Raw genomic sequence first — 27,747 nt, forward strand, 5'->3', positions numbered from 1 at the left:
TGCACTCCATCCCTTCCCTCTCCATTTCCACTTCCCTTCCAGTGATTCCTTTCAAATAGCTATTTAAACAAGCACAGATGCTATCTGAAATGAAAACTTCCCTTCCATTCCCTAAGCTAAAGACAGTAGCTTTCTCAGGAAAGCAGAATAAAGCTCAGTCAGCCCACAGCACCTCGAATCCCGAAATGCCCTGTTCGAAAATAAAAGCGAGTATCCTAAGAAAGCAATTCCTTGTGTACTTCGCAAAGGAAAAATAAAACAAAATCTGGAAAATAAAAAGGTGCAAACAGGCAACTAAAAGCAAACCACCACACCCTCAACTCCGCGGTGCAACCCGTCTGCCAGGGGCCTTTACCTTCATTTTCCATCGAAACTGCACTTGGGTTGATGGCTACAAAGTCTTTAGTGTCAGCCGTGGCCACACTGGGAATAGAGAGCAGAAGGGGACAAGGAAGAGAAGCCCCCGGAATCCCAGGCTGTCACCCCCTCTCCCGGCCACACGTCCCACGGCTGCTCCCACCACCCCTAGCAGCAGCATCTGCAAGAGAAACCAGGAGAAGCGGCGCTGACGACAGAGAGGGCGAGGAGGGGGACCCCCGCCCCGCCACCACCTCAGGAGCCCCCAGATCGCGCGCCCACCCCCTCGGCCACCCGCAACGCCCCCAGCTCACGCCGGCGGGGCGGCGCCCTAGAGACACTCCCAAGCCGGGGTATCCCCAGATGCCCCTTCCCTTAGGACCTGGAACTTTCTGGAAATGGGAAGCAATAGGTAATACTGGTGCCCTCCCAAAGCCCCAGACTCCCTTCCTCCGGGCTGCGGGGACTCACCCGCGGGGCTCGCGGGAGCGCCCCGCGCGCCTGGGGCGAAGAGGAGTGGCTCGCCGAGCGGCGGCGCCAGGCGGGAGCCTACTCCCGGCGTGAGGAAGGAGCGAACGGGAGGGCGGTCGGGGAGGGGAAAGGAGAGGAGGTGAGGGGACCCGTCACGGTCGGCCCGGCCGGCTCGGCGCGGCCGCGCTGGTCTGCTCCCGCCTCCGCCTCCTGCGCTCGGCCCCTCCCCGCCGCCCCCCGCCCCAGCACGCCCCGCACTCCCGGGCCCGCCGTGGACCGAGCTTTGTCGCTACTACTTCCGCTGCGAGAGGAGGGCGCGCACGCGCGTTGGCACGCACAGGCGCAGACGGCGGAAATGAAGCGAAGGCCGAGCGGTCCGCCCCGAAAGGGCTCTGGTTGGGTGCTGAGCGCTCCCGGAGGAGGGCGTGCGGGGCCGGTGGCCCAGCCCCGGCCCTACCTGCCCTGTGGAGGTTCCTCGCTGACCCCCGGGAACGGTGCCCGCCCGTTTCTACGCACCCACTGGGCGCGAGGGTCGGAGACCCGCCCGCTCCCCAGCCCCGGCCACACAGTCTCAAGAGGCAGCCGTGGGGTCGGGCCAAGCGGGCAGGCTCGAGCATGCTCCCCGTCCCGGAGGTATTTGAGCGCCCTCAACAAAGGCGACTTAGGAAGCCCCTCCCGTTGGGGTGGCCGTCACAATCTCGGCAGACGACGCGAGGACCTCCGAGGGAAGGGGCGAACGCAGAGAGACTCTGGTGTTCTCACTAGTACTTCCCCACCCTCACTTGCAGACCCCTGTACGGCCTCTTTGCTCTGACTGCGGGAGGAGGTCATCGCCGGGCGACGTCCCAAAGTTCTGTCCCGATGAGGGATCTGCTTCGGTGCCTGTATGTAATGAGAGGACAAGGATCAGCCCCAGAGCTCAAGGGAGGGCTCAGCCTTTTTTACTCATTTCAAGTGTGTGGAACTCGAAAGATTGGAACAACTAGAAATTGAGCGTCCAGAGATAGAAGCCGAAGAACGGGCGTCGCCTTCGGCCACTGGCTGTGTTTTTTTTGCCAGCATCTAATCCAGATCCCCCAATAAGTGATTTTTATAGATGGTTGATGCTACTAAACCTTAGTAAACCAGGCACAGGAAACTAAACTGAAGCCCTCTCGCACCCAAATCCACTAGAGGGCAGGGCTACACCTGCTGAGTTCGACCGCATCCTCCACAAAGAACTGTCTAGAGACCGCAGAAGAAAAGTCCTCCCTTGTGTGCTAGAGGTATTTCTCTCCATCAACACGTATTCTCTTTAAAAACTTGCCCCTTATCTCAGGTCCTGTGACACTTCCCAGTATGTTCTCTGACCACATGTTCAACGTCAACATAAGCAAATGGACCGGGTTGCCTGTCTTCCCTGTTTAATCCCAAGTAAGTGAAACTAGTCTAGGATCAAAAGTCCTGGACAGTTTTCTAGATTTACTTTTCAATTAAGAAACATTGAAATTTTATTCAACGAAGTCACTTTTAAATTCCAAAACAAACCATAAAAATCAGGATGAACTAGTTTCTAGTCTCAGAGTTACTGTCTATGACACACCTTTGGCTTACATGGTTAGTGAATTTTGTCTACCCGGTGGTGTTATGTCTCATTTGTACAACGATGAATGTGCTATCTCTTGCTCAATGTTGTAAACAATTTGTAATGATTATTAGTTACTATACTTATTGGACCTTGACAGCACAGCATGCTACCAAAAACATTAGCATCTAAAGTAGAAACTGTAAAAGTAGACATTATTTGATATGAACATATGATCTTACAAAGAGGGTAATTTCACAGTACAGAATTTGATATTGGGTTTCTTTAGTTAGCGCAGACATTTTATCTGAGGTAACTTCAGAATTATCTGTTGTGTACTCCAATACCCCAGCATTAACACTAAATTCATAATTAACTCCCCAAAGGATGTATCACCCCATGCCTTACACCCAAAGTAGCTGACACGGAAATTTTACTTTTTGGTTGCCTAAATTGTGAAGGCTATTGTTCCTATTGCTAAGGTAAAAAAGAAACTGGATAAAACCGGCTTTGTCCAGAAGAAGTGTTATATATTGCATTCGTATCCCACCATTAGTCATCTCACAAATTCCTGGGCGTGAAAGCAGCAAAAAGCCTTAAAGGATAGCTGGTTCAACCACTCAGCAGATCTTTCAACCTCATCAACACATCTTCACGGTGATGTTCTGTTCTGTGTCTGAACACCTCTTCCACCAAACTAGCCAACATCAGTAGCACCAACTTTGACTTCCTATGTATATGAAAGACAGCATGTATTAACACTATTCAAGCCAGAGCAGTGGGGAATGCTTTAGCCATGAGCCTCGGAAACCTCTTCCTTTTCCCAGCGTTTATTCCTATGACCAGCTAACCTGCCATGAGACTTTTGTGTAGCAATCTCTACCTCCTCATCTTGGGGGAAGGGGGCTAAACTATATGTACATGGCACAATATACATACATAGAATGATATTTTAGATACAAATGTAGGCATAATAACTATCCTTCTATCCCTCAAAAAATTGTTGTGAGGATCTGATAAAGTGAATGCAGGTTGTAAATTATAGGCATTATAAAAATATAAGATTATTATACAGAGAAACAAGCAAAAGCATTGACTCTTAGCTAGAATGAGATTAATAGCAATGAAATGTATTATGTTCAAGTTCCCTCTTATTTCTTCTTTGTGAATCAATGCTCTAAAAATCTACTCCTGTTCTGAATATTTAACCTACAAAATTAATTATGTATCTGATGCAAAAAGTGTTCACATATGAGCAATAAAGGAGAATTTGTCAGGCATCTCTGCTTGGGGGAAATGTTGCAAATAGGGAAGATTGAGGAAGGAACAGTCATGGTGTTCTAATTTTATTTATACTATGCCTTATTGCACAAAGGATGTGAGCATCTTGTTTTTAGTATGAAATTTGATAGCTGGCATTTTTATAAACCTGGATAATAATGGAATATGTGGCCTTTTGGGATGTAAAAATTAACCTGGAAAAGGTTATTTCAAAATACTTCCTCAATGTTTTATTTTAAAGGCTATTTTAACCTTGTTTTAAGTACCAAAGGTTAATAGTTAAGGAATTGTATCTAGGGGCTAGAAAAGAAGTTGTCATTTTTTTTCAAGGTAGATATTTTAAAAGCATCTAAAGACATGACACCTTATTTTTATAAGCTAACCCACTCAACGGAAGAGCCGAAATATTTTTCTTCCTATGGGAAAAGGACATGCTAAGGGTCAAATTTGGGGAAGTACAGCCTTTTACTATAAGCAGTGTCAGGCAGAATAAGTGTCTAACAAACACCTGCCAGAATTGCTATCCATCTGCTTGGTTCTGTGTCTTAGCAGTGCTGGAAGAGTAAAATTTAGAAGCAAGAATAAAAATGAGCTACCTGTGTTTTGGCTTTATTAGTACAGAGATAGGCAAGTACTTTACAAATATTTTATTAGCCCACAAAATTGCATAGCTTCCACCCTTGCTAGCATTCTAAACATGAAATGCTTGCTGAAACTGAGCAGAAGAAACTAGAGAATTTAAAGTGTACTTTTTTAATTTTTAAAGTTTATGTGTGACTCAGTTTCCCCATTCAACACGTTCTGAGCCTATGGTGATATTTGGGGTCTTTGGTATTTACTACCAATCTTCTGGATTGGAGGGGAGGGGTCGGGGGGGGGGGCAGAGGTAAAGATAGAAAGGGAAGGAAAAAGAGCAAAGTGAGTTGAAGTCCCATATCCAGAGGTTGACTCTGGACTTCACTATTTCCACACAAAACAGACACACAATATACCATATTACATACACTCCAAGATTTATCTTGAGGTAAAAATGTACCCATTTAAAAGATATTCTGTCTATGTGGCGCCTAGGTGGCTCAGTCGGTTGAGCATCCGACTTCGGCTCAGGTCATGATCTCCCAGTCTGTGGGTTCGAGCCCCGCGTCAGGCTCTGTGCTGACAGCTTGCTCAGAGCCTGGAGACTGGTTCTGATTCTGTCTCCCTCTCTCTCTGCCCCTCCCCCGCTCATGCTCCATGTGTGTGTGTCTCTCTCTCTCTGTCAAAAATAAATAAACATTAAAAAAAAAAATTTTTTTTAAGATATTCTGTCTAGTTTCCAAACCAGCCTAATTCATCTCTGTGCCAAAAACTATTTTGTCTGTAGTAAAGACCATAATAAAGACCTATTGAATAAATAGGTAATCTGGAAAATGGTCATCATAAATACATATTTGTTGCTGAATGAATAAACATAATTCCACCTTAAAAAAAAAAAAAACAATCCAATCTTTGACTTTGCTACTTGCTACCTATGATCAAACTAAAGCATGAGCTTCTACTTTCCTGTAAAGCAAAGAAGAATTCAGGTATTTTCCGACGTTTAAAAGTAAACTTAAATCTTCAAACCACAAAGAGGTTAGCTAGGACAACTTGGTCTGAACAAGAAGTCCTAATCATTGTAAGAAGTATTAAAACCTGAGCAGTGCTCAGAGAAGATGGAATTTCACACCCAGATTTTGAACCCAGGTAACCATGGGTTTAATTGAAATTAAAAGATAACAATGTTGAGATGGCTGCTTCCATACACAAAGGAAATGTCAGCTGAGCTTGTGCTTTGGATTTTGATGGCATGTGTATCAATGCCTGACAGAGTCAAAGCGTTATAATTTCCTGCACAGTCTTCAGTTATTACCTTAGGATCAAAACACAGAATTTTAATTCTTAGACAAGACAGCTTAGAGGCTAGGTTTAAGCAACAGGCCTTAGAATAGCCAACTACATTAAATTGGCACTGGCCAGCATCTTCTACTAAGTTTGAAAGTTTTGCAGGTGGGTTGGTTGTCATAAATTAATTGAAACTATCAAACAGATTCTATATTTTATCTGCTGGCCCCCTGCTGTGTCTGCAGTAATAGCCTAGGCCTCCTCCCTCCATTTATATGCTTCCTCAATTTCTCATCAAAAACATTTTTCATCTCTCTTTACTGTGTTGCACACTGAGGTCTGAGAGAGCCTTGGGAAAGGTTGCATTTCCTCAGACTGCCAAAATGGTACATTTTGCACTTAGAAATTTTCTAGCCCACCATTTTCCAGAAGTCAAATATTTTTTGCAAAGCTTGAATCTTTGCCTGAACTTGTCCCAAGTCCTTCCAGGCCCCCTGCAGAAATCATCTCTCTCCACTGTGCTTCCTGATGTGAGAACAAATGAGAAAAAAGGCACAAAAAATGCCATTATGGTAATAAATTAGAGAGGGTGATCACAGAAATTGCCTAAGGTTTTATGAGGATTCTGAAGTTTAGCCCTGGACAGTCAGGCAAACAGACCATATTCATATTGAGCATACTACACAAAATAAGGAAGCCATACCAAAAGGTTTATTATGAAATAGCTAACAGAGAAAGGAGAATTGCAACTTGATAAGGTGGTTTGCAAGACTGATGATAGAGAAGGAGAATTACAAATTGGCAGGAAGGAGTTTTTGCAACACAAGCAAACTGTTAAATCTTCAGGTTAGAAAATTCATTACTACAAATAACAATCAGATGGAAAATTAGATTAGCAGGGCTGCCTGGATAGCTCATTGGTTAGGCGTTCTGCTCTTGCTTTCAGCTCACGTAATGACCTCCCAGTTTGTGGGTTTGAGCCCTGCGGCAGGCTGTAAGCACTGACAGTGCAAAGCCTGCTTGGGATTCTCTCCCCCACTCACTTGCTCGCTCTCTCAAAAATAAATGAAACTTTAAAATATATATATTGAAAATTAGATTAGCAGCACATTATATACCTTCAGGCAACTTTGCTTTCTTGGTTATAAAAGGCAATGTTCACGTAACCTATTTCACAAGATATTAGAAATAACCTAATATTGCCAAATATTCTCTATTTGGGGAATTAAGAAAATGGGGATTCTGGAAAGAAAGGGGAATAAAGCTTTCTACAGGACAGGAACAAATAAGCTGAAGTACAAACGTGGGGCTTGAACTGGCTCAACCAGTCCCTGGTTCAAACAGTTGAATGCAAAACGATTTTCTGAGAAACTGCTACCTCAACCATAGGACTATTGATATTCTAAGTGAGCACTGTCCCAATGTAGAATATTGAACAGGAAGCTGACAAACTAGAAATGGCATCAGGCCTTATGAGGAGAGCAAAAGGAACTGTCTGTTATATTCCAAATGATAAAGGACATCTTGTAATGAATGTTACCAGTGATCCTCCATCATCCATTCCCCTCCAGGGTCTTTAGTCTAAATTAGTGTTTCTCAATGTGTGGCCCCCACTACCAGGAGCAGCAGCATCACTTGGGAACTCATTAGCAATGCAGATTCTCAGTTCCCACTCTGACCTACTGAGTCAGAAATTCTGGGTGGTTGGATTTAGCAATCTGTGATTTAACAAGCCCTCCCCATAATTCTGAATGCTTGGAAGTGCTGCAGCCACCTTATTACCCATCTTTCCCCTCTTCTTCAGAAAAGCCACCACCACAGATGACAAAGCAGTGATCTGAGGAAGCCAAGTCTTTTAATACATAATTATGCTAACAAATCAACCAATCCTGCAGCCTGTCCTACCACAGGACTTCCTTTAATATGAGATAGTAAATTATATTTTCTGTTACTTGCAGCTAGAAGCATCCTAATTGACAGAGTTCTAAATGAGAAAAAAACAGTTTACTTTAGATAAACAGGTTAATGTATTGGTTGATGCTTTGGCTGCTCCTACACAAGTTAAAAGAATTCAAAGTACTGTGTCATATGAAATGATAAAATATTAAATAAAGTACCTTAATATTAAAGGCAATGTTAATCAGTGGGAAGTTACAGAACAAGATGTAAGTCAGAAAAAACTGAACAAGGGAGTGTTACCGGTTTGTTTTTTAATTTTTTAATGTTTATTATTTATTTTTGAGAGAGACAGAGCACGAGCAGGGGAGGAGCAGAGAAAGAGGGAGACACAGAATCAGAAGCAGGATCCAGGCTCTGAGCTGTCAGCACAGAGCCCGATGCAGGACTCAAACCCACGAACTGCCAGATCTTTACCTGAGCCAAATTCAGATGCTCAACGGAATGAGCCACCCAAGCACTCCTCTGGTTTTTTAAATTAAAGGTTTTGCATATTAGCATATTAGTAAAAAATTGGCTATTAATTTCAAAAACTCCTTTAACAAATTTTACTTATTACTAATCAGGAGTATTTTTAAATTATGTAACTGCACATAACTCTTGAAAACTAGTTAGATTTTAGAACTTTTAGGGGTGCCTGGGTGGTTCAGTCAGTTAAACCCCAGACTCCTGATTTCGGCTCAGGTTATGATCTCAAGGTTTGTGAGCTCGAGCCCTGCATTGGGCTCTGCACTGACAGTGTGGAGCCTGCTTGGGATTCTCACTCTCTCTCTCTCTCTCCCTCCCTTTCTCTGCTCCTCCCCCACTTGTGCTCTCTTTCTCTCAAAGTAAATAAACTCAAAAACAAAAAAAAATGTTTTATTATACAGTTATGTGCCCTAACATCAGGCTTTTTCTTGTTTAATTTTTTTTTCTTGTTTAATTATTCAGCTAATGACTACTTAGTGATAGGTTCTACTGTGAAATTGCTAAAATAAAATTAAGTTTACACCTTCCTGAAGTATGCCGGTCATTTTTTTCCAAACAAACTTGACAAAAATATTTATTATTTTGAAGTTTGCACATCAACTTGTTTTTATTTTCTGACTTAGAGCAGTTAAAAAGCTATAATGTTAAGAAAAATATCTTAAGGGGCGCCTGGGTGGCTCAGTCGGTTGAGCGTCCATCTTCGGCTCAGGTCACGATCTCACAGCTGGTGAGTTTGAGCCCTACGTCGGGCTCTGTGCTGACAGCTCGGAGCCTGGAGCCTGCTTCTGCTTCTGTGTCTCCCTGTCTCTCTGCCCCTAACCCACTCGGATTCTGCCTCTGTCTCTCTCAAAAATAAATAAACATTAAAAAAAAATTTTTTTTTAAAGAAAAAAATCTTAATATATTCTTCCCTGGTTTAAATGATTACATTGTTCATTTTAACCCTCAAAAAGCACTTGGAAAGGTAAAGATTGCATATTTGATTAAAGAATTTGTATTACTTTTAGGGAAATAAGAATCAATTTTCAGTGAACAGCCAACAAAACTACACATTTGTTTAGGACTTTTCAGTTGGCCTAACAGTTCCATGTACATAATTAAATTTAATCCTCACAACCATGTGAGGTAAGCAGACTAGATCTTGTTAATTGCTTTTCATAGCTGACAGGGCTGGGACTCACACAGGTGAAGGAAGCTCTTTGCACAAGAATTTCTCACTCCTCAATGTCAAAGTCAGGAGTCAAATATCCATCTTGGCTTCAATTTCCTTAATGCTTCTTCAGTGACCCATGAGAGAATATTTAAGAAGCTGCCCTGTTTATTGAATTACCTTTTACAATTTATCATTTGTTTTGTTAAATTCTTGCATGTTTCAGCTCAATGGGGCACCCTGCAACTCTGATGGCCATTAATTCCCGAACCTAAGATATCTGCCCCATAGCTCGTTTGATGACATTCAAGAATGCATTAATTAATAAGGGCTTTATTTTACAACATCATTGGTCATTGTCTACATCCATTCACTTATTTAGCCTTCGGACACTGGGGAAATCATGCCAAGCAGAAGCTATTCTAGAATCCCTTGGGTTTATCTTCTCAGAGTTGAAATTACTGCTAAAATGAAAGTATAATCCTAAGAGTAAATAATTACAGACAGGCATTTTAGAGAGATTATTCAATAGGTAATTGAGACATGTTCATTAACATGCCTTATTTAAAAATCAGCAGAATACATATAAAGCACACGTTCTGAGGATCTAAAAGCCACTGAAAGGTATAGGAATACTTATCTTTCTGAGTGGTAAATTTTTCTTTCTTCCGAGCTTATAATTATATTTACATATTAACCAGACTATGGGCAAGGAAAAATTAAGAGATTTTGTTTTTAATATTAAAACTTCATAATGGCTTTAGATAGTATGGAGGATATACAACTATTATATTCCATAATTTAAATTAACAATTAAAAATCTCAGTTGCAACGTCATTTTAGTGACTAAACAGCTACAAAAGAAGGAATTAAAAAGATAAAGAGATTTTAGATTATTCTTATGATGAGGGACAGAAGCAGAAAAATGTTCACCTTTAGCCCAGAAGGCTGATCTACAGCCTGCATAGTTCTGATAAGGATCAAATACATACTGGTTGCTACATTCTTAAAGGGTCTTATGACTGCCTGTACATCTCACCAATAGTTAATTAATATCCAGCTGAATGATAAACACCAGAGACATTCTATGAAAGTAGCTGCATGAGTAGACATTCAAAGAAAACATTTATGATCTAATACTGCCTGTACATCTCCTCATACTTGAGCATTAGGCATGTAACCACCAACTTCATACAGCAAAGGTGCAGCTCTGTCTGCCATGCATGGCTCTTATCTCTGTGCTACTTAAATAAACTTAATAAGTTGCACCATGTCTCAAGAATTCTTTCTCGACTGTCTGGCTCAGGGATCCCACAACACTTATAGCAAGACACTGTTTAATGACTTCTTGCATTACAGAAAATTATATGATGCTACTAGGCATGGGCAGCCTAAGTTAAGAATCTGTGAAGCTTTGGGGTGCCTGAGTGGCATTTAACCATCCACCTCTCGATCTCTGCTCAGGTCATAATCTCACAGTTTGTGAGTTAGAGCCCCACACTGGGTTCTGCACTGATGGCATGGAACCTGCTTGGGATTCTGTCTCTCCTTCTCTCTGCCCCTCCCCTGCTTGTGCATGCTCTCTCTCTCTCCCTCCACCTCTACCTCTCTCTCTCTCTCTCTCTCTCTCTCTCTCTCTCTCTCAAAATAAATAAACTTAAAAAATTTTTTTAAGGATCTATGAAACTTTAAATCATCATCACTATCCCCCAGACTTTGGAAATGACTCTCCATCTTCCAAATGGTATACATGCTCAAGGAGGTACAACCCCTGTCAGCTCTGGTTTTGAAAATATGCATCACCAAATGATCTTCATCAGTGGTTCTCAAACTGTGGTCCCTACCACATGGGAACTTTGTACAAGTGTAAATTCTGTGGCCCCACCTCAGACTACTGAATTAGCAACTCTGGGAGTAGCACACGCATACTATAATTTAACTGTTCCTTCATATGATACCAGTGTTAAAATTTGAGCACCGGTTTACAGGAAACTTAAAACTTTCATCTGAAAATATTTTGATCATGCCAATAGTCCTCAATTCTAAAAAAAAAAAAAAAATAGCATGAGAGAATATATCTGTTTATCAGTATTTTAAACCTCCTCCAGCATTTCTAAAAGAATGACTTAAATTCTTAAAAGAATTTTAACTCTTAAAATTATAGGGCTTTGAACTTCTTTGAGTAGATACCTGTTGGCCTAAAATGAGTTATTTTAAATGACCAGGAGAAAGGGCATTAAGACCATAAAGAGATCATATTTTTCCCCTCTTAAATAACCCTGAGCATCGTATCATCATAGCCACAGTTTGGCATGGAGGAAAACAAAAATTAGAGGGACACCGCATGGGCAATGGAACATTAGTTGTGCTCCAGCCATAACCCAGTCCTTGTTTTCTAACTTCAAGTCAGAACCTTTGGAACAATGCTTCTTTGACCAGGTGTATCAAGTTTTAGCAGCCCAGTTAGATGAATGAAGTGGGGGAAATCTTCATAAGTGGAAAATGCCATTCTATTGAAGCAGTTTATTCCTTAGAGAAATAATTTGATCCTTTAAAAATAAAAAAAAGCTATATAACATTTCAGAGGCTATACATTTTTTTTTCTGAAGTACATTATACAGAAATTATGTGTTGGGGACAGAGCAAAACAATTGTTTTAAAGACTAATGAAATAGGGTTTTACCTGATTCAATCAATGTAAGCAATTTGATTACAAACTATGCACTCATATATATATAAGACCAAAATACTACTGTGATAAGCTTTATTTATTTTGATATGTACTTATAGGTCATAGACAAGTTTAGTGGCAAATATTATAATAGAGTTAATGGTATAGGACACAATTATAAGGACTGCCAACATTTAAGGACAGTTATTTGTATAATGAAGGAAGAAGAGGAAGATGAGTCAGGAGTTTCTAGCAAGAGGAAGATGTACATGAGAAAACTGGGCATTTGAATACATCACCACGGAGCAAAATTAAGCAAAGAAATCCAACATAAAGGTGATTTTATCCAGAGACAAGTTACAGTAACTATATTATAATTGCAAATAACAGATGAGTTTGCAATAGCTTGATTACATCTTAATGAATTCTTAAAGACTTTTTTTCATGCTATAATCTTTCTGCTCCATAGTCTTTAACAACAATAAGATGCTTTTTCTCTGTGTGTGTTAACTAGCCTGCTTGGAAGGATAGTAAACGGTGTGTTTAATACCAATTACACCAATATGGGAGTTTTGAGATCTGTTGTATTTGCAAATTATTCCATAACAAATAACAAATATAAATGGGGTTTTGTGGGTTTGTGAACCTTTGAGTTTTAGCAGTATCAGAACATCCCCATCTTCATAGTGCTACTTACTACAGAGCAAAACACACTGAAAGAACATCCTCTCATTCCATGGAGTTGGGAGCTGCTCAGAGTAAGACCACACACAACATTACTTTTAAAGCCACCCTGTGGCATTGACTCTTGTGCACCATGTGTGGTATAAATGTCATTTTTTGTGTCATACTTTCCTCCAGAGCTAATTTTCTTGGAAATCAAGGAAACTTAAGTTTCGGAGCCCTTCACTTACAGAGGCCCCTTTAAAGGCCCTTAAAGAGATTCTAGCAAAGTTTTGATGGTCTTACGGCTTGGTAACTTTGCAAAGGATGTTTTTACTGCGGTTGATTTTAGAGTTACTCTTTTGGCCGACTTTTCCTCTGTCACAATTCTCCTATCAGGTAGCATTGGAGTGCCCTAGGGCAAAATTTTGGCTATCAGGTAGCATTGGAGTGCCCTAGGGCAAAATTTTGGATCTGGCTTAAAGGAAGTTGAGATGGAGATACGTTTAGGTTTCATTTGGATTTGGATTTCATTTATACAAATGTGGGCTGTGCATATCTGTGTATGGTTAAGTTATTGCTGGCTGTGCTGATAGAGAAAGGACATCCAAGAATATTTCTACTTCCTGCTATTCTAAATCACAAGGCCTGAAAACCTTATTATAAATGCATCCACTGGTGCCCAGCACCTGAAGTATGTGGGTGGAGAAAGAGATCCAGAAGCTAGTTTATGGAGCTTTTTTATACTCTAATAAAAAACAAATATTAGTTAAATGTGTTAAAGTAGTGCCTGGATTATTTGTTGTTATCTCTTTAGAGACTATTAGAAAATCATTGTCATGTAAACTGGTCATTAAAGAATCTATAGTCCAAAAATGTATGAACAAAACATCTTAGGATGCATTAATTAGTTAAAACACATATTTTTCCAGATTTTGTGATCTCAAATTTGTCACCCAAATTTGTTGTGATTTCTTATTCTATTCCAATAGTCATTATGTCTCTAATTTAATAGCTACAATTTTGTATTCTTTTTCTTAAAAGAAGTTCCCCCAAATTGAGTAATTTTTAAACCTCTGTTAAAAAAGGGACAGCAGGCCGAAAGTGGAGTCATTTATGCTAAGTCTCATGTCACCAAACTGAGACCTAATACCCAATTTAATTACAGTTTTAGCATCTCCCAGGAATGAGATCTTAAATTAGTCAATTTGGAATCACCTGGTTAGCACTAGTGGGGTAATCTGCCTGATAGACCCCTGCTGTCCCCTGAAGGAAGATGACCTTGCCACAACCAATCTGCTTTTTTTTAGTACAACTTCCTTACCCTTTTCCCTTCTTCCTGTAGAAGTGTTTATTTTATACAACTTCTCAGATCTAGTTGGGATGCTGCCCAATTCACAAATTGTTAAATAAAGCCAATAAGGTCTTTAAAATGTACTCAGATGAATTTTGTTTTTTAACAGATTTGTTGGCAGCAGGGGGATCCAAAGGAAATTTCTGGTGGATTCTGGGATGGGAAACACAGGCACTAGTATCTATGAACCCTTTGAACTCTCGGTCTTTCTCACCATTTCTGAAGGCTGTGGATAAATTCCTCTTGGTTCTGAGCTCTGCTGTCTTTGTATTGAGCTCAGGATCTAATTGGCTTTCTAGTCCACTTCAAAGGGTCAGTTTAGACAGACAGAAGGCTCTAAAAGAATGACAGGCCTTAGCCCTTGGTTTAGTCCATAATTCTCAGTCTAGGACTTAGCAGGTCAGGTTGAGCTGGTAGAAGAAGTTTCTACCTGGAACCTGAGTCATTAGCCCTTGGTTTGTCCACAGTTCCTCATTTGGTTGGAATCCTAGTCCCCAGTTCCCATTTGATGGGGTATGCTGGTTCAGTCCTTTCCCCAGTCCCCCAGTTCTATGTTGGAAATTGCCGGTGGTACCCATAAGGCCTTTTATCAGTCACTCCGCAGTAACATCTCTTTGGTTACTTCTGGTGTGTTATTGTGCATATGCTTGTTTGTATTGTTTTGTGTAGGTAGAGGCTATTGCTAATGATAATCTCACAAGCCAAAAGCCATAAAGTTGTTATGCATGAGTCAAGCACTTAAAAATTTCTGTGCAACAAGGTACACTGTAAAACACCACACATACCCCAACCTGGAGTCACATCCCTTTTAGGTATAAATTTGGCTCCCAAAGACCCAAGGTGTAGCTAAAGAAATAAGATCCTTAAGTTCCTAAGAACTGAGTGTGCCACCTTCTAGGACACCTGCTTATTTTATGTCTAGGAACTATGGTCCCAGAAACTGTAGATATCTACAAAAATGGGAAAATCTTACTAAAAACAACCAAGAGTTACAATGGCCATTACAGGGACTGTACCAACTAGACAATATTGTTCATTTAAAGTGTACTTGAAAGCAAAGGTTACTAAATCAAACAAACAGAATTGGATACCTATTTTCATTGACATGCAGAAGCCTTCAAAAGGCTGCAAAATTCCAAAGTAGCTTCATGGAAAGATTTGTTGCAAAAGGCTGATGGAAAACTAAAGACATAAGAGATACTCAAAACAAAAGATTATAAGAATGACGTAACTCCTACTACTCCCCTCTATTCTGTATTTGAGCACTCTTTCTAGTAATCCTCTATCTGAATTATCGTTCCACTCTGAAGAGACAACAAGACTGCTAACAAAAGTCCAACAAGGTAGTGGTCCTACAGATGCCCCCATATCTACCTTGGAAGGAGGGCTCCCATATGGACCCTTGCAGGGTTGACAGGACTCTGAGGGATTTTCTGGTAAACTGCTACATTATTCCCCTAAACAGCCAAGAGAAACTAAAATTAAAATTAATTGAAATCTTTACTAAATTCTGATAAATACTAGAGCCTACATATGGGATCCTGGAAAAGTTGGCAGAAGCCAGCAAAGGGTGAGAATTCATACCAGACTCAGCTCTCCCAAACCTCTGTCTATAATGCCTGGTGGAAGGAGGAAAATAAAATTTCATGCTGTCCCTTCCTCTCCAAATCCAGACTCATTGCTTTTAATCTCTTCTCTCCCAGTGACAGCCATTACCTTCTTATTTGTCTTGTTTTGTGTCCTGAGAACTTGGTTTGGTAACTGTCAGATTGAGGACTCCAAAATACAGCCAGTTGTACCCCATTTATGATTAGATATGGCTGGACAGAAATGTGAGTTAAACTCCGTTTGCATCTAGGGTCCTACCAAACTGCTGCCAGCCCTCAGAGAAATTACCTAAGTCTTTCTTTCTCTTGGCTGCTTTGGGAGTGTCTCTGGATCTTGGGAGGTTAATGTCTTGTGTACCCTCTTTGGGGATGCCTCTTGCATCCAAGGGGCTATTCAATACTGTCAGGAATATTCATTGTTTCTGCCAGCTGAAAACTGAGAAGATACCTGAAAGGATTTTTTTTCAAAGTTGCTCTGTGGTCAGAAATTGGCCAAATTGGAAGCTGATATTAAGGGCCTGATATAACTTTTAAAATGCTCTTCTGAACTAAATGTACCCACAGGGAAATAAACGTCCTGAAATCTTTGTGAAAGGATTTACCAAAGCATTCCAAAGACAGTTCTAAATCCAGAACATAAGAATCTTTTTGATTTCCATCTTAGTTAAAGATCTCCCTGATATAAAGGGGCAAACCGAGGATAATGTAGTTGGATGAATGGTTTAGCCCCTTGATATGTAGGCTAAAGCCTAGTTCTTTGAGGAATTAAAACCAACTGTCCTTATCTTAGAAAATTTTGGGGACACCTGGGTGGCTCAGTCGGTTAAGCGTCCAACTCCGATCAGGTCATGATCTCATGGTTCCTGGGTTCAAGCCCTGCATCAGGCTCTGTGCTAACAGCTCAGTCTGGAGCCTATTTCAGATCCTGTGTCTCCCTCTCTCTCTGCTCCTCCCATGCTCGAACTCTGTCTCTCTCTCTCTCTCTCTCTCTCTCTCAAAAATAAATAAACATTGGGGAAAAAAAAATTTTTTAAAAAGAAAAGAAAATTTGGCAAACCCAGAAATAGAGCTCTAGAAACAATTCAAAGTGCACCTATCCTTTTTGCCAGTCCCCAGATTTCCCCCATTCATTTCCAAAGCCTTGTAAATATTATAAAAATTCTGGCCTTATGAAACAGAAGTTCTTCTTGGAAGAACTTATATTCTTTCCCTGTGCTTTAAGATGTAAATGTCCTACCTGGTCTCTTCCAGGAACTTATATCTAGGCCATCTCTTTGAAATGCAAACTTCAGGGAAATAATTCTCATCAGAAGGGAAAAAGAGGGTAAGGCTGTTTGGAACTTGGATGAATAAAAAAAACCTTGTCTTTTCCACAAATATTAGTAAAAAAAAACAAAACAAAACTGTAGGTATGTGAACAGATGAACATAACTTATTCCATCTGCCAGCAATGTACTTTCAATCCAACTTCATTTATAACTAATGAGTTTTGAGGGCACCTGGCTAGCTCAGTTGATAGAACATGTTACTCTTGATCTCAAGCCACACGTTGGGTCTAGAGCTTACTTTAAAAAATAAAATATATTTTTTAAATAATCGCTGAGTTCTGTATTATTTAGCTATAATTTTGTAACCAAAACCGTAAGTTCTCTGTCTGTATCTATCTGTACGTTTATGTGTGTGTATACATAAATTGTGTTGTAGATGTGTGTATTTTCCTACATCTGGGTGATATTGCCAAAATTAATTTGTAAAACAACTCTATTTAATTGGCTTAAAGAAAATCAAGCACTTATATGAATTAAATATTCCTAAAATTCTCAGAAATTTAATGGGAACTTAACCTAAATGATTTTCAAAATTGCATGATCAAGGATTAAATTTTAATTATAAAAACTAGTTTAAGTTTGTAAGTTTAATTGAAGCAGGCATGTCTTTAGAGTCATTAGCCTTAAATATAATACTTTTATTTTACCTAGGTTTATTAAATGTCAAATAAGTTCATGTTATCTCTTACAAAATTTGTCAGAAAAAAAAAAAGCTTGAGATGCTTATTTTGTTTAATGTCTCATGAAGTTTTCTTAAGTAGTTTAGACATAATTGCTAAGAACAACTGAATTAAATAGATGTAAATGGGATAAGAGTTTTTTGGTGAAATGTTCAGCAATAATTATGTTTTATGGTATGTTTGTCTAGAAAACAGTTTCCAAACCATTTTGGTTACTTGAAACTTTAAAAGTTTTGCTAAGCTAAGTTAAGTGATGAATTAGGTTAAATTCATTGACTATCTAGACCATTTCCAAATACAATAAAATAGTTAAATATTAATTACCAAACATAGTTTACCTACTTTTGGCTTCTTAGTACAAAGGAACTAAAGATTTTTGGGTTTTTTAGTAGACATATCTTGCAACACACTGGAAAATTTACTATGAGGAAGCATGTATTTCTAGACATTATGAAATGTGTTCATATATTTACCCATAAAAAGAATGCTGGCATAACAGATTGTTCACAATTGTTTACTTCTTGATTTTCACTAGAATTTCAAATTTTAAGGGGTAAAAATGCTACTGTATGTAACTGAAGCTACTAGAAATAATAAGGGAAACAATTTTGTGGAAGAAAGGTAGGATGTGTTTTGGCTGAGAAATCATCAGGTATAGATATGTGTTTTTCTTAGGGAGAAAATAAATAAGTGAATTTGTCCTGGTTGTTTCAGAATGGAAAAGAGAGGAAAAGAGAGAGTTTTACCTTGTGTAGTCAGTTGGCTAAAATTGTTTCTTAAAATAAGTATTTTCTTAAAAGTTTTTTTTTTCTTAAAATAAGCTTTGATATCAATAATGTACATATGCTTGACTAAAATTAAAACTTAATTTCCTATCCTGCTGAAAGGATAAAGTTTTCCTGGCCCATTGGTCTGCTCTTGATAATAAGAGATTGTTGAAAGGTGTTGTTTTTTTGTTTGTTTGTTTGTTTGTTTTACTTTTTAAGTAATCTGCCTTGAAAACAAAAATTCTGTGTTTTATCAAAATGGTTTCCTGTGTTGCTTGTTGTCTTTGTCAGGTCATGATTACTTAAGAAAGGAAGTCTTATCTATTAAAAGAACTAAAGTTTTGTTTTGTTTATAACAATTTAACTTGCTGTATCTACCCGCAAAAAATCTTTAATTAGCACTCTGATGAAATGGATAACTAAGTATGTTTCACAGTGACCTATGATCCTATTTGACCAGTGTTTTTAAATCTTTTGATATTTTTGACAAACTTCCCCAAAATCAAATTCTAAATGAAGATTTTTTTGCATTGGAAGTAACCTTGGGGTTTTGTAGAGTCCCTGGAAAGTTGCAAATGATTTTTTCTCTCTCCTTGTAAAAAGAGAGAAGTTAAACTAATTAGGTTTATATGACTTGTTAAATTACATGGGAAACATTATCAAATGAGAAGTGATGCTAAATCTTTTTAGCTATATTTTTATGGATGTATGTTATTAATTTAAGTGTTCTGGAAATTATATGATATTCCTAGAAATCTGATACTTGTATAATGTTATCAGTCATAATTCTAGTTCATATCTTAAAATGTATCTCACAGAAATTTCTTTTCTTTAAATTTTTTTAATGTTTATTTATTTTTGAAAGAGAGACAGAGTGCAAGTGGGGGAGGGCCAGCAAGAGGGGGAGAAACCTAATCTGAAGCAGGCTCCAGGCTCTGAGCTGTTAGCAGAGAACCCGGTGCGGGGCTCAAAGTCAGGAACCGCAAGATCATGACCTGAGCTGAAGTCAGACACTTAACCAACTGAGACACCCAGGTATCCCAGAAATAACCAAATTTCTTTGCCAATTGCATTATAATGAGCTGTCACCAGGTCTTTAACCATGGCCATTTTAAAGTCTCTTATCATTTACAGTTATTGTTTACTCTGAGGCTTTTGCAGTAGTGCTCCATCTTCAAGGAAATTCATAGAAAGGATTTTGACAATTACATGTGTCTAATAACTTTAGGATTATGAGAGTGACTGGGTAAGAATTTGAAGAACTAATGGAAAAACTGGACTCAAGGAGAACAACTATTAACTACACAGGACTGAATGAACATAATTTTTTTATGACTTTTTCTTTGTAACAATGCTGGTTCCTTAATCTTGCTCTCCCACCACCCCCCCCCACCACCCCCTTGCCCCAGATTTAAAGAAACCTTTTCTCTTAAGTGAACTATGACTTCAAGCAATTTGATAAAGTATACCTTGGTAAACAAAGATAAGATTACTTTTCCTCCCTACCCAATCCCTCCAGAATTCAGAAACTCTTGAGTATTCTTTTCATGGCAATACAGTTAGTTACTTGCATAAGTTCAATAAGAATCTGTTCTCCTTGTAACAAAACACCATTAGAAACACTGGTTATATTGCCAAGGCTTTGACTGGAGTGTCATATTTGAAGAGACATGCATAGACTCAGATATGACCAGACAGCTTGAAAGACCTAAGGTTGACTTTATGGAGCCAATAAAGCCTCTTGGAAAAAGTGACCCGGTCTGGTACCTTGCTTACAGGAGTCCCAGCAGCTTTACTAGATGAGTAGGGAAGGTCACTTCCTGGCAGGTCCAGGAACCTCAGGATATTTGGGAGACCTTGAGAAGAGAGAAATTCACCCAGACTGTAGACATTGATAGTAAAATCTGATGGAGAGTCCTTGGTGTGGCTTCTTTGCCTCAAGAGATTTTAAGAGTTTAATCTGAGATCCCTTATGTAAAGTTCCAGCAGAAAAGGGTTAAAAACAGCTTATATGATCAATTGCTATTCTTCTTGCATTTATGTAGATAATCAGGCCAAGTTTACTGCAAACAAATTAGTCTTACTATGGTCATTTTTTGTAAAAAATGAGGGTGACTGCAGAGAGAAAAATTATGTTTGCACCTCTGTAGGTATTACATTCTAATCCTGGTAATTGTCTTTAAAGTTTTGTTATATACCTACAAACTGGACTGGATGCTGAATTCTTCTGGCTTCCTTAAATATTAAGCTATGACTCTCCAAACTGACTTTTTGAATTTTCTCCCATTTTTCTGAATTGGAATCACTTGAAACAAAGACTTCCCCCAAATCTCCTTGGAAGGGGCTATATTAGGTCTTCCTTACTATCCAGATGGCAGTCAAACTTCAGAGACTTGAACTTTGGGACGACATCTCTGAATTAAAGTGTCCCTTCAGGGGCACCTGGGTGGCACAGTCAGTTAAGCTTCTGACTCTGGCTCAGGTCATGATCTTGAGGTTCATGAGTTTGAGCCCTAAGTCAGGCTCAGTGCTGACAGCTCAGACCCTGGAGCCTGCTTCGGATTCTGTGTGTCTCTCTCTCTCTGCCCCTCCTCCCCCCTCTCTCTCTTGTCTCTCTCTCCCTCTCTCTCTCTCAAAAATAAGTAAACATTTAAAAAAATTAAAATAAAATGAAATGAAATAAAAAGTGTCCATTCAGACTCTAGGAACACCACTCCAGCTGGAGACTTCAAAATAAAAATGACCAGGAAAAGGGGAGCCTGGGTGGCCCAGTCGGTTAAGCGTCCGACTTCAGCTCAGGTCATAATCTCACGGTTCAGGTTCATGAGTTCCAGCCCTGCGTCAGGATCTGGGCTGACAGCTCAGAGCCTGGAGCCTGCTTCCAATTCTGTGTGTGTCTCTCTCTCCGCCCCTCCCCCGCTCATGCTTTGCCTCTATCTCTCTCAAAAATAAATAAATATTTAAAAAATTAAATTAAAGGGGCGCCTGGGTGGCTCAGTAGGTTGAGCGTCTGACTTCATCTCAGGTCATGATCTCACAGTCCGTGAGATCAAGCCCTGCGTTGGGCTCTGTGCTGACAGCTCAGAGCCTGGAGCCTGCTTTGGATTCTGTGTCTCCCTGTCTCCCTCTTGCTCTTCCCCTAACCCACTCGTGCTCTGTCTCTCTCTGTCTCAAAAATAAATTAAAAAAAAAAAGAAAAAACATTTAAAAAAATTAAGTTAAAAAAAAAAAAATGACCAGGAAGAGATGTAGCTGACATCAAGGTAGATTGCTTCCTCACAAAACATGGGATCAAGAGGATCAAGAATGTTCCTTTCCATTCCTCTTTCCCTCTCTGACCGTCCTTTTCCTCATTCTTGCACCATGAAGGTCTTTGTGATTCTTTTGTCTCCTCTGTGTTCTGGTTTTGAAAGGTAATGCCATTGTTCCCATATCTCAGGTCACTGCAAAGGAGGTGGATAATCCAAGCTACAAACGACTATTGGATTCGTCATGATGTTGGTGATCCTGTAGTTCTGCCCATTACAAACTTTTCTCTGATTTCCAATGCCTCAGTTTCTCTGGAACAAACTCAGTCCTCTGTCATGTCAGACTCCCCAACCCTCAGGGTCCCTTTCCCTGTCTCTGATTAACAATCCCAAACCCGGGAACCTTGCATCCAGGCTCTGTATAAAGAAAGGGGTAACCAGAATAAAATCACCTGTGTAGTCTATAGACCCTCAAATATTACTGGCCTCTATGGCTGTCACTTTTCCAGTCCTGAGCCACAGACTAAACTGGAAATTACCAGAAGGCATCCATGATTCAAAATTAGCTTCCACTGGTAGATCACTGTTCTCTTGGCTGGGAGTAAGTGCAAATGAGGCTATGGTCAAGAACCTCTCCTTAACTCTTGGGGATATTGTAGAATCTGTTGCTAAAGCAATAGCTGTCCCACAAAAATCCTTAGACTCTCTAACCAAGGTTGTTCTTGATAATAGAATAGCCTTTGATTATCTTTCAGCTGAGCCAGGAGGTGTCTGTAGCAAATACCACCTGCTGCGCTCAGATTAACACTTCTGAGGAAGATGAAAAGGCTACATAAGATCACTGAATAAGCCACTTGGCTTAAAAAAGGGACTCCTTCTGGGGTTGCCTGGCTGGCTCAGTTGGTTTAGCGGCTGACTTCAGCTCAGGTCATGATCTCAAGGTTTGTGAGTTTGAGCTTGGAGCCTGCTTTGGATTCTGTCTCCCTCTCATTCTGCCCCTCCCCTGCTCTCTCTCTCTCAAAAATAAACATTTTAAAAAACTAAAAAAAAAAAGAAAGAAAGAAAGAAAGAAAGAGACTCCTTGAATGGAATCTTTCTTTAACTTAAGTGATTTTGATTGGTTTGAGTCTTGGGGGACCATGGCTCCAAAGCACACTCCAGATATTGGGAGTTATCCTGCTTATAACATTCATAGTAGCTTTGCTGGTGTGCTATATTGTCTCAAAACCTTTAAATGCCTGTTCCCAGCCACTAGCCAACAAGCAAATGATCTCCCTAAGACTTGAACATCAGAAAAGGAACAAAGAGAATTACCAACTTAAAAAATGTGAACAGAGATCCAGCAGAAAGATGTCACAATGTGTAAACACCACACAGAAGATCGGCAAAAGTTTCGAGAACTTCAGAACAGTGGCTAGGAGTGGCACCAATGCCTTAAATTTGGATCACATCTCTCAGGCTGAAAATCTTATCAAAAGGGGGGAATTGTTAAGAAAGAGACAACAGGCCCCAAATGGAGTCACTTATGCTAAGCCCATGTCACCGAGCTGAGACTTAATACCCAACTTAATTGCACTTTAAGCATCTCCCAGGAATGGAATCATAAATCAGTCACCCTGGAATCATTACCACTAGTGAGGTAATCTGTCTGATAGAGCCCTGCTGTCCCCTGGAGGAAGATAACCTAGCCATAACCAATCCACTTAAAAATATATATATATTTATTTTGAGAGAGACAGAGCAGGAGCAAGGAAGGGGCAAAGAGAGAGAGGGAGACACAGAATCCAGAGCAGGCTCCAGACTCCAAGCTGTCAGCACAGAGTCTGACATGGGGCTCAAACTCACAAACCGTGAGACCATGACCTGAGCTGAAGTCAGCCGCTTAACCAACTGAGCCAGCCAGGCGCCCCATAATCCACCTTTGACTAGCTTGTGTTCCTGTTCCTCTCCCTTCTGCCTGTAATAGTCTTTCGTTTTGTACAACCCCACAGAGCTTTTACCTGCTGGGTGGGATACTGCCCAATTCATGAATTGGCAGTTACGTGAGGTAGTTAAAATTTACTCAGCTGACTTTTGTTTTTTAATACCTCTCAAAAATGTGGATTTCAACCTAACAGGATTTAAGGTATTTTCCCTGCAGAGTAGTTACAATGGTTTTATTTTTAAAGAAAGAGTGAGGGGAATTAGGGGAGAAGGGGACACTATCTGTGGGAAGTAGCTCATTATGAGATAGTGAATCAGGATTTGGAGCCAGACAGACCAGCAAACCTGGAGCTAAAACCTTCTGCCATAGCTTATGAGTATGTTCCAGCGATCCCACTTCTTTAAACCTCAGTTGTCTCATCCATAAAGTGGGGATAGTACCACCAATTTTGTAAAGTTATTATGAAGATTAAATGACAATGTCTGTAAAGAAACTTGCCAAGTTCCTGACACATGGAAGCCATTTAATAAAAATGTAAAGTTCCTTATTCTTGAAGGCATGATCCAAGATGTATGTCTTTTTTCTTTTTTAAGTTTATTTATTTTTGAGAGAGACAGAGAGAGAGAGCATAAGCAGGGGAGGGGCAGAGACAGGGGGACAGAGGATCTGAAGAGGCCTCTGTGCTGACAGCAGAGACCCCGCCATGGGGCTTGAACCCACGAACTGTGAGATCCCGACCTGAGCCGAAGTTGGCTGTTTAACCGACTGAGCCACCCAGGTGCCCCAAGTTGTATATCTTGAAATAGCCTTACTAATATGCTGCCTTTAGGATGAGCAGGGACAAAATGATTCCAGCTTTTTTTCCTGCTCCCTTCACAGCAAATTATGAGCAGTACAACATACGTGGGAAGTTCATTTCTTTTTCTGTTAAAGCATAGAACTGTTGGATGAGGTGAGAAAATACGTCATCTTCCATTCTGAATAAAAGTCAGCAAATAAAGTGTTGCAGGCAAACTGAGAAGTGGAATAGGGTAGCAAATTTAGGAATGTGCATAAGAAGCTACATTGTACTTCATAAAAATGGGTTTTACATTTGAGTTAATGGCCTTATTTCAAAGATAAAGGTTTTGGTGTTTATCCGTTTACTGGCTCCTGTGTTTCAAAGGCATCTGTACAGTAGATTAGGAAAGTTTAAGAGCAGATAACAGGATTAGAAATACCTCAAAAGTCAAGTCAGCACCCAGGTATCTCCCAGACATGTCTAACACTTCACAAAAGTAATAGATGACCTATGATGATGTGGACAAGAAGGATGGAACCCCTTTAGAAGGGACCATAATAAGCATGAACTTGTCAGCATTAAATGTAGGAAAAGGGAGTGGAAGGTAAAGAGGCTTGATATTAAGGAAAAGAAAAAAAAAAAGCCGTGATTAAAATATAACAAAATACCTAAAATTTCTCAGTGTCCCTGTTCATCAATGACAACATAAGTATACTTAGTTATTTATCCTTATACTGGAGGGTGTTTTAAAACCCATAAAACTATGGGTACAAGTAGTTCAGCGGTCAATCAGGCTCAGAAAAGCTGGTCACTGGTGTATAAGCGTTTCACCAGAAGTGTTTTCTGGAGGTAGCTATACTTCCCTTCCTTGATAGAGGAGTACATGCTACCTGAATCTCCAGAGACATTTGATTCTGTCTTCTTTGGCCTTAAATTCCAGAGAAACATGCTCTGAGGAGTATTTTCCACTAACCAAATAAAACAAACAAATTCTAACTATGTACCGGTATCTGGTCTTTGTTCCTTAGGTATCTGAATTGTCCACCTCTCTATTGCTCATTGCACTAGAGTCCTTGACTGGAAGGGGTCTAATAAGTCACCTAATCTTCTCTTTCATGATGGAGAAACCATCACTACAACATCTCCCAAGGAGATACCCTGCCCTCTACAAATGGTAGCCCATTCCTTTCCCTCTCGTTTTTAGAAAATTCATCCTTATGATTGTATCACAACCTTTCCCTGAAATTTTTCCCATTAGTTATGGTTATTTCCTCTGGAATGTCTCAAGTGCACCTCCATTTTTCTCTACAAATTAGCCTTATAGGTCTTGTGAAACACACAAAAATATACAAATACATATAGAAAACAATCATATCTTAAATTTCTTCCTCTCAAAAGCTAACATCAAGGATCCTTTCAAGCACTTCTGTCTCAGGATAGCATTTATTATCCTCCTAATCCCTTCCCCACTGATGTCCAGGAACCCCATCCCATGAACCAATTCCACAAACCTATATTCAGTGCCTTCCATACAACAGGCACTTTGCTAGTCATCCAGAAAATACTGGGTATCAAACAGTCTTCCTAATACATCCAAAATTGGGGCTCCTGGGTGGCTAAGCTGGTTGAGGAATCGACTGTTTGGCTCAGGTCGTGATCTCACGGTTCATGGGATCGAACCCCACATCAGGCTTTGTGCAGACAGCGTGGAGTCTGCTTGGGATTCTCTCTCTCCCTCTCTCTCTCTCTGCCCCTCCCCTGTGCACGCTCTTTCTCTCTCTCTCTCTCTCTCTCTCAAATAATAAATACATTTTAAAAAATACATGCAAAATTACTACTGGGATAAGTACAACAAAGGAGAGTTACACAATGCCTCCAAGGTAGGAAAAATCAGAAAAGCCTTTCCTAAGGGTCTTAAGATTGAATTAAGTTCTGAAGGAAGAGTAGATATTAACTAAGGGAGGATAGTGAGGGGACAATTAGAACAAAGACCCTGGCTGGCAAGTGGCAGGGGAACAGGAAGAAATAGAAGAGGGGCACTGTAGTTGGGGTGCAGAGAGCAAAAGGAGGCAAGGTATGTGTACAGCAGGAGAGAGGATCAAGGCCAGACCACGCAAGGCCTTCCATGTTGAGCAACTTTGTCTTTATTGTACAAATGAGTAGAAGCCAATGAAAGAACATAAGCATGGGTCTGGGGAGTTTCCTGTCAGGTTTGTGTCTCCTGTAGTGTGAAGTACTGATTGGATGGGCCAGCAGTGGATAGAGGAAGACCAATGAGAAAGCTACTACAGTATTTCAGACAAGAGGTGATGAGGGCCTCTGGGCTAAGGTGCTGAGAGAGAGAAGATGACAGATTGATTGAAGGAATATTTAGGGATAGAATTGAAAGGATTTGGCAATAAATTAGATATTGACTAAGGGAGCAGAAAATGCCAAAGAGGACTCTTAGGTCTCTGCCTACATGGGTAGTGATGGTGCCATTCTCTCAGATAGAGAAGACTGGGTTGGGGGAGAGGAAGCACAAGAGCGTGAGTGCTGACTAGGAAGTCATTCATCTTCATGCAAGCTACAGTTACAATTCTCAGGCATCTTACAGGTTATGGAGTGCCACAGACTGGAGGTTTGTGTCCCCTCACCTAACATTCACATGCTGAATCCCTACCCTCCGATGTGGTGATGGTACTCGGAAGGGGCCTTTGGGAGGTGATTAGGTCATGAGGATGGAGCCTTCATGAATGGGATTCCTGCCTTTAAAAATGAGACTCGGGGCGCCTGGGTGGCGCAGTCGGTTAAGCGTCCGACTTCAGCCAGGTCACGATCTCACGGTCCGGGAGTTCGAGCCCCGCGTCAGGCTCCGGGCTGATGGCTCGGAGCCTGGAGCCTGTTTCCGATTCTGTGTCTCCCTCTCTCTCTGCCCCTCCCCCGTTCATGCTCTGTCTCTCTCTGTCCCAAAAATAAATAAAAACGTTGAAAAAAAAAATTAAAAAAAAAAATAAAAATGAGACTCTGCAGGGGCGCCTGGGTGGCTCAGTCGGTTATGCGTCTGACTTCGGCTCAGGTCACAATCTCGCGGTTGGTGAGTTCAAGCCCCACATTGGGCTCTGTGCTGACAGCTCAGAGCCTGGAGCCTGCTTCAGGTTCTTTGTCTCCCTCTCTCTCTGCCCCTCCCCTGCTCATGCTTTCTCTCTCTCTCTCTCTCAAAAATAAACATTAAAAAATTAAAAAAAAAAAAAATGAGACCCTGCAGAGTTAGTTCCCTTGTCTCTCTCTGCCATGTAGGGATACATCTGAGAAGTCAACAAGCAGTCTGCAACCAGGAAGTGGGGTCTCACCACACATCGAATCCACCAGCCCCTCTATCTTGGAATTTCAGCCTCCAAAACGGTGAGAAAAAAATGTCTGTGTTTTATAAACCACCCAGTCTGATATTTTGTTATAGCAGTCTGAATGGACAAAGACATGGAGAAAACCACTGGAGGCTTTTTTTGGTAAATAAATAGCTCTTTTCTTTTTTCTGTGTAATTTCTCCCTTCAGATAGAGGACACTGTTATTGTTACCATGACAAAACAATTCAGCTTTTTTTTTTTTAATGTTTATTTATTTATTTTGAGAG

The 27,747-nt window shown here is 40.4% G+C and overlaps 1 protein-coding gene across 4 annotated transcripts in view; it reads right to left on the minus strand.

The window, feature by feature from the left end:
- ATP2C1 (ATPase secretory pathway Ca2+ transporting 1) overlaps positions 1 to 27,747 on the minus strand; it is a 173,601-nt gene that overhangs the window by 137,946 nt on the left and 7,908 nt on the right. Inside the window, exons 1-2 of one of the 4 annotated variants that reach the window (XM_043595412.1) lie at positions 829 to 1,069; positions 356 to 538 (exon numbers count right to left, since the gene is read on the minus strand). The exons of 2 other annotated variants lie outside the window; for them this stretch is intronic. In XM_043595412.1, coding sequence (XP_043451347.1) covers positions 356 to 361 — 6 coding nt within the window. In that variant the 5' untranslated portion in view covers positions 362 to 538; positions 829 to 1,069. Of the gene's footprint in view, positions 1 to 355; positions 539 to 828; positions 1,070 to 27,747 lie in introns of those variants that run through there. One more of the 4 variants, XM_043595413.1, reaches the window with a different exon arrangement.

This window comes from Prionailurus bengalensis, chromosome C2, assembly GCF_016509475.1.
Source record: "Prionailurus bengalensis isolate Pbe53 chromosome C2, Fcat_Pben_1.1_paternal_pri, whole genome shotgun sequence".
In the NCBI taxonomy this organism is placed as follows: Eukaryota; Metazoa; Chordata; class Mammalia; order Carnivora; family Felidae; genus Prionailurus; species Prionailurus bengalensis.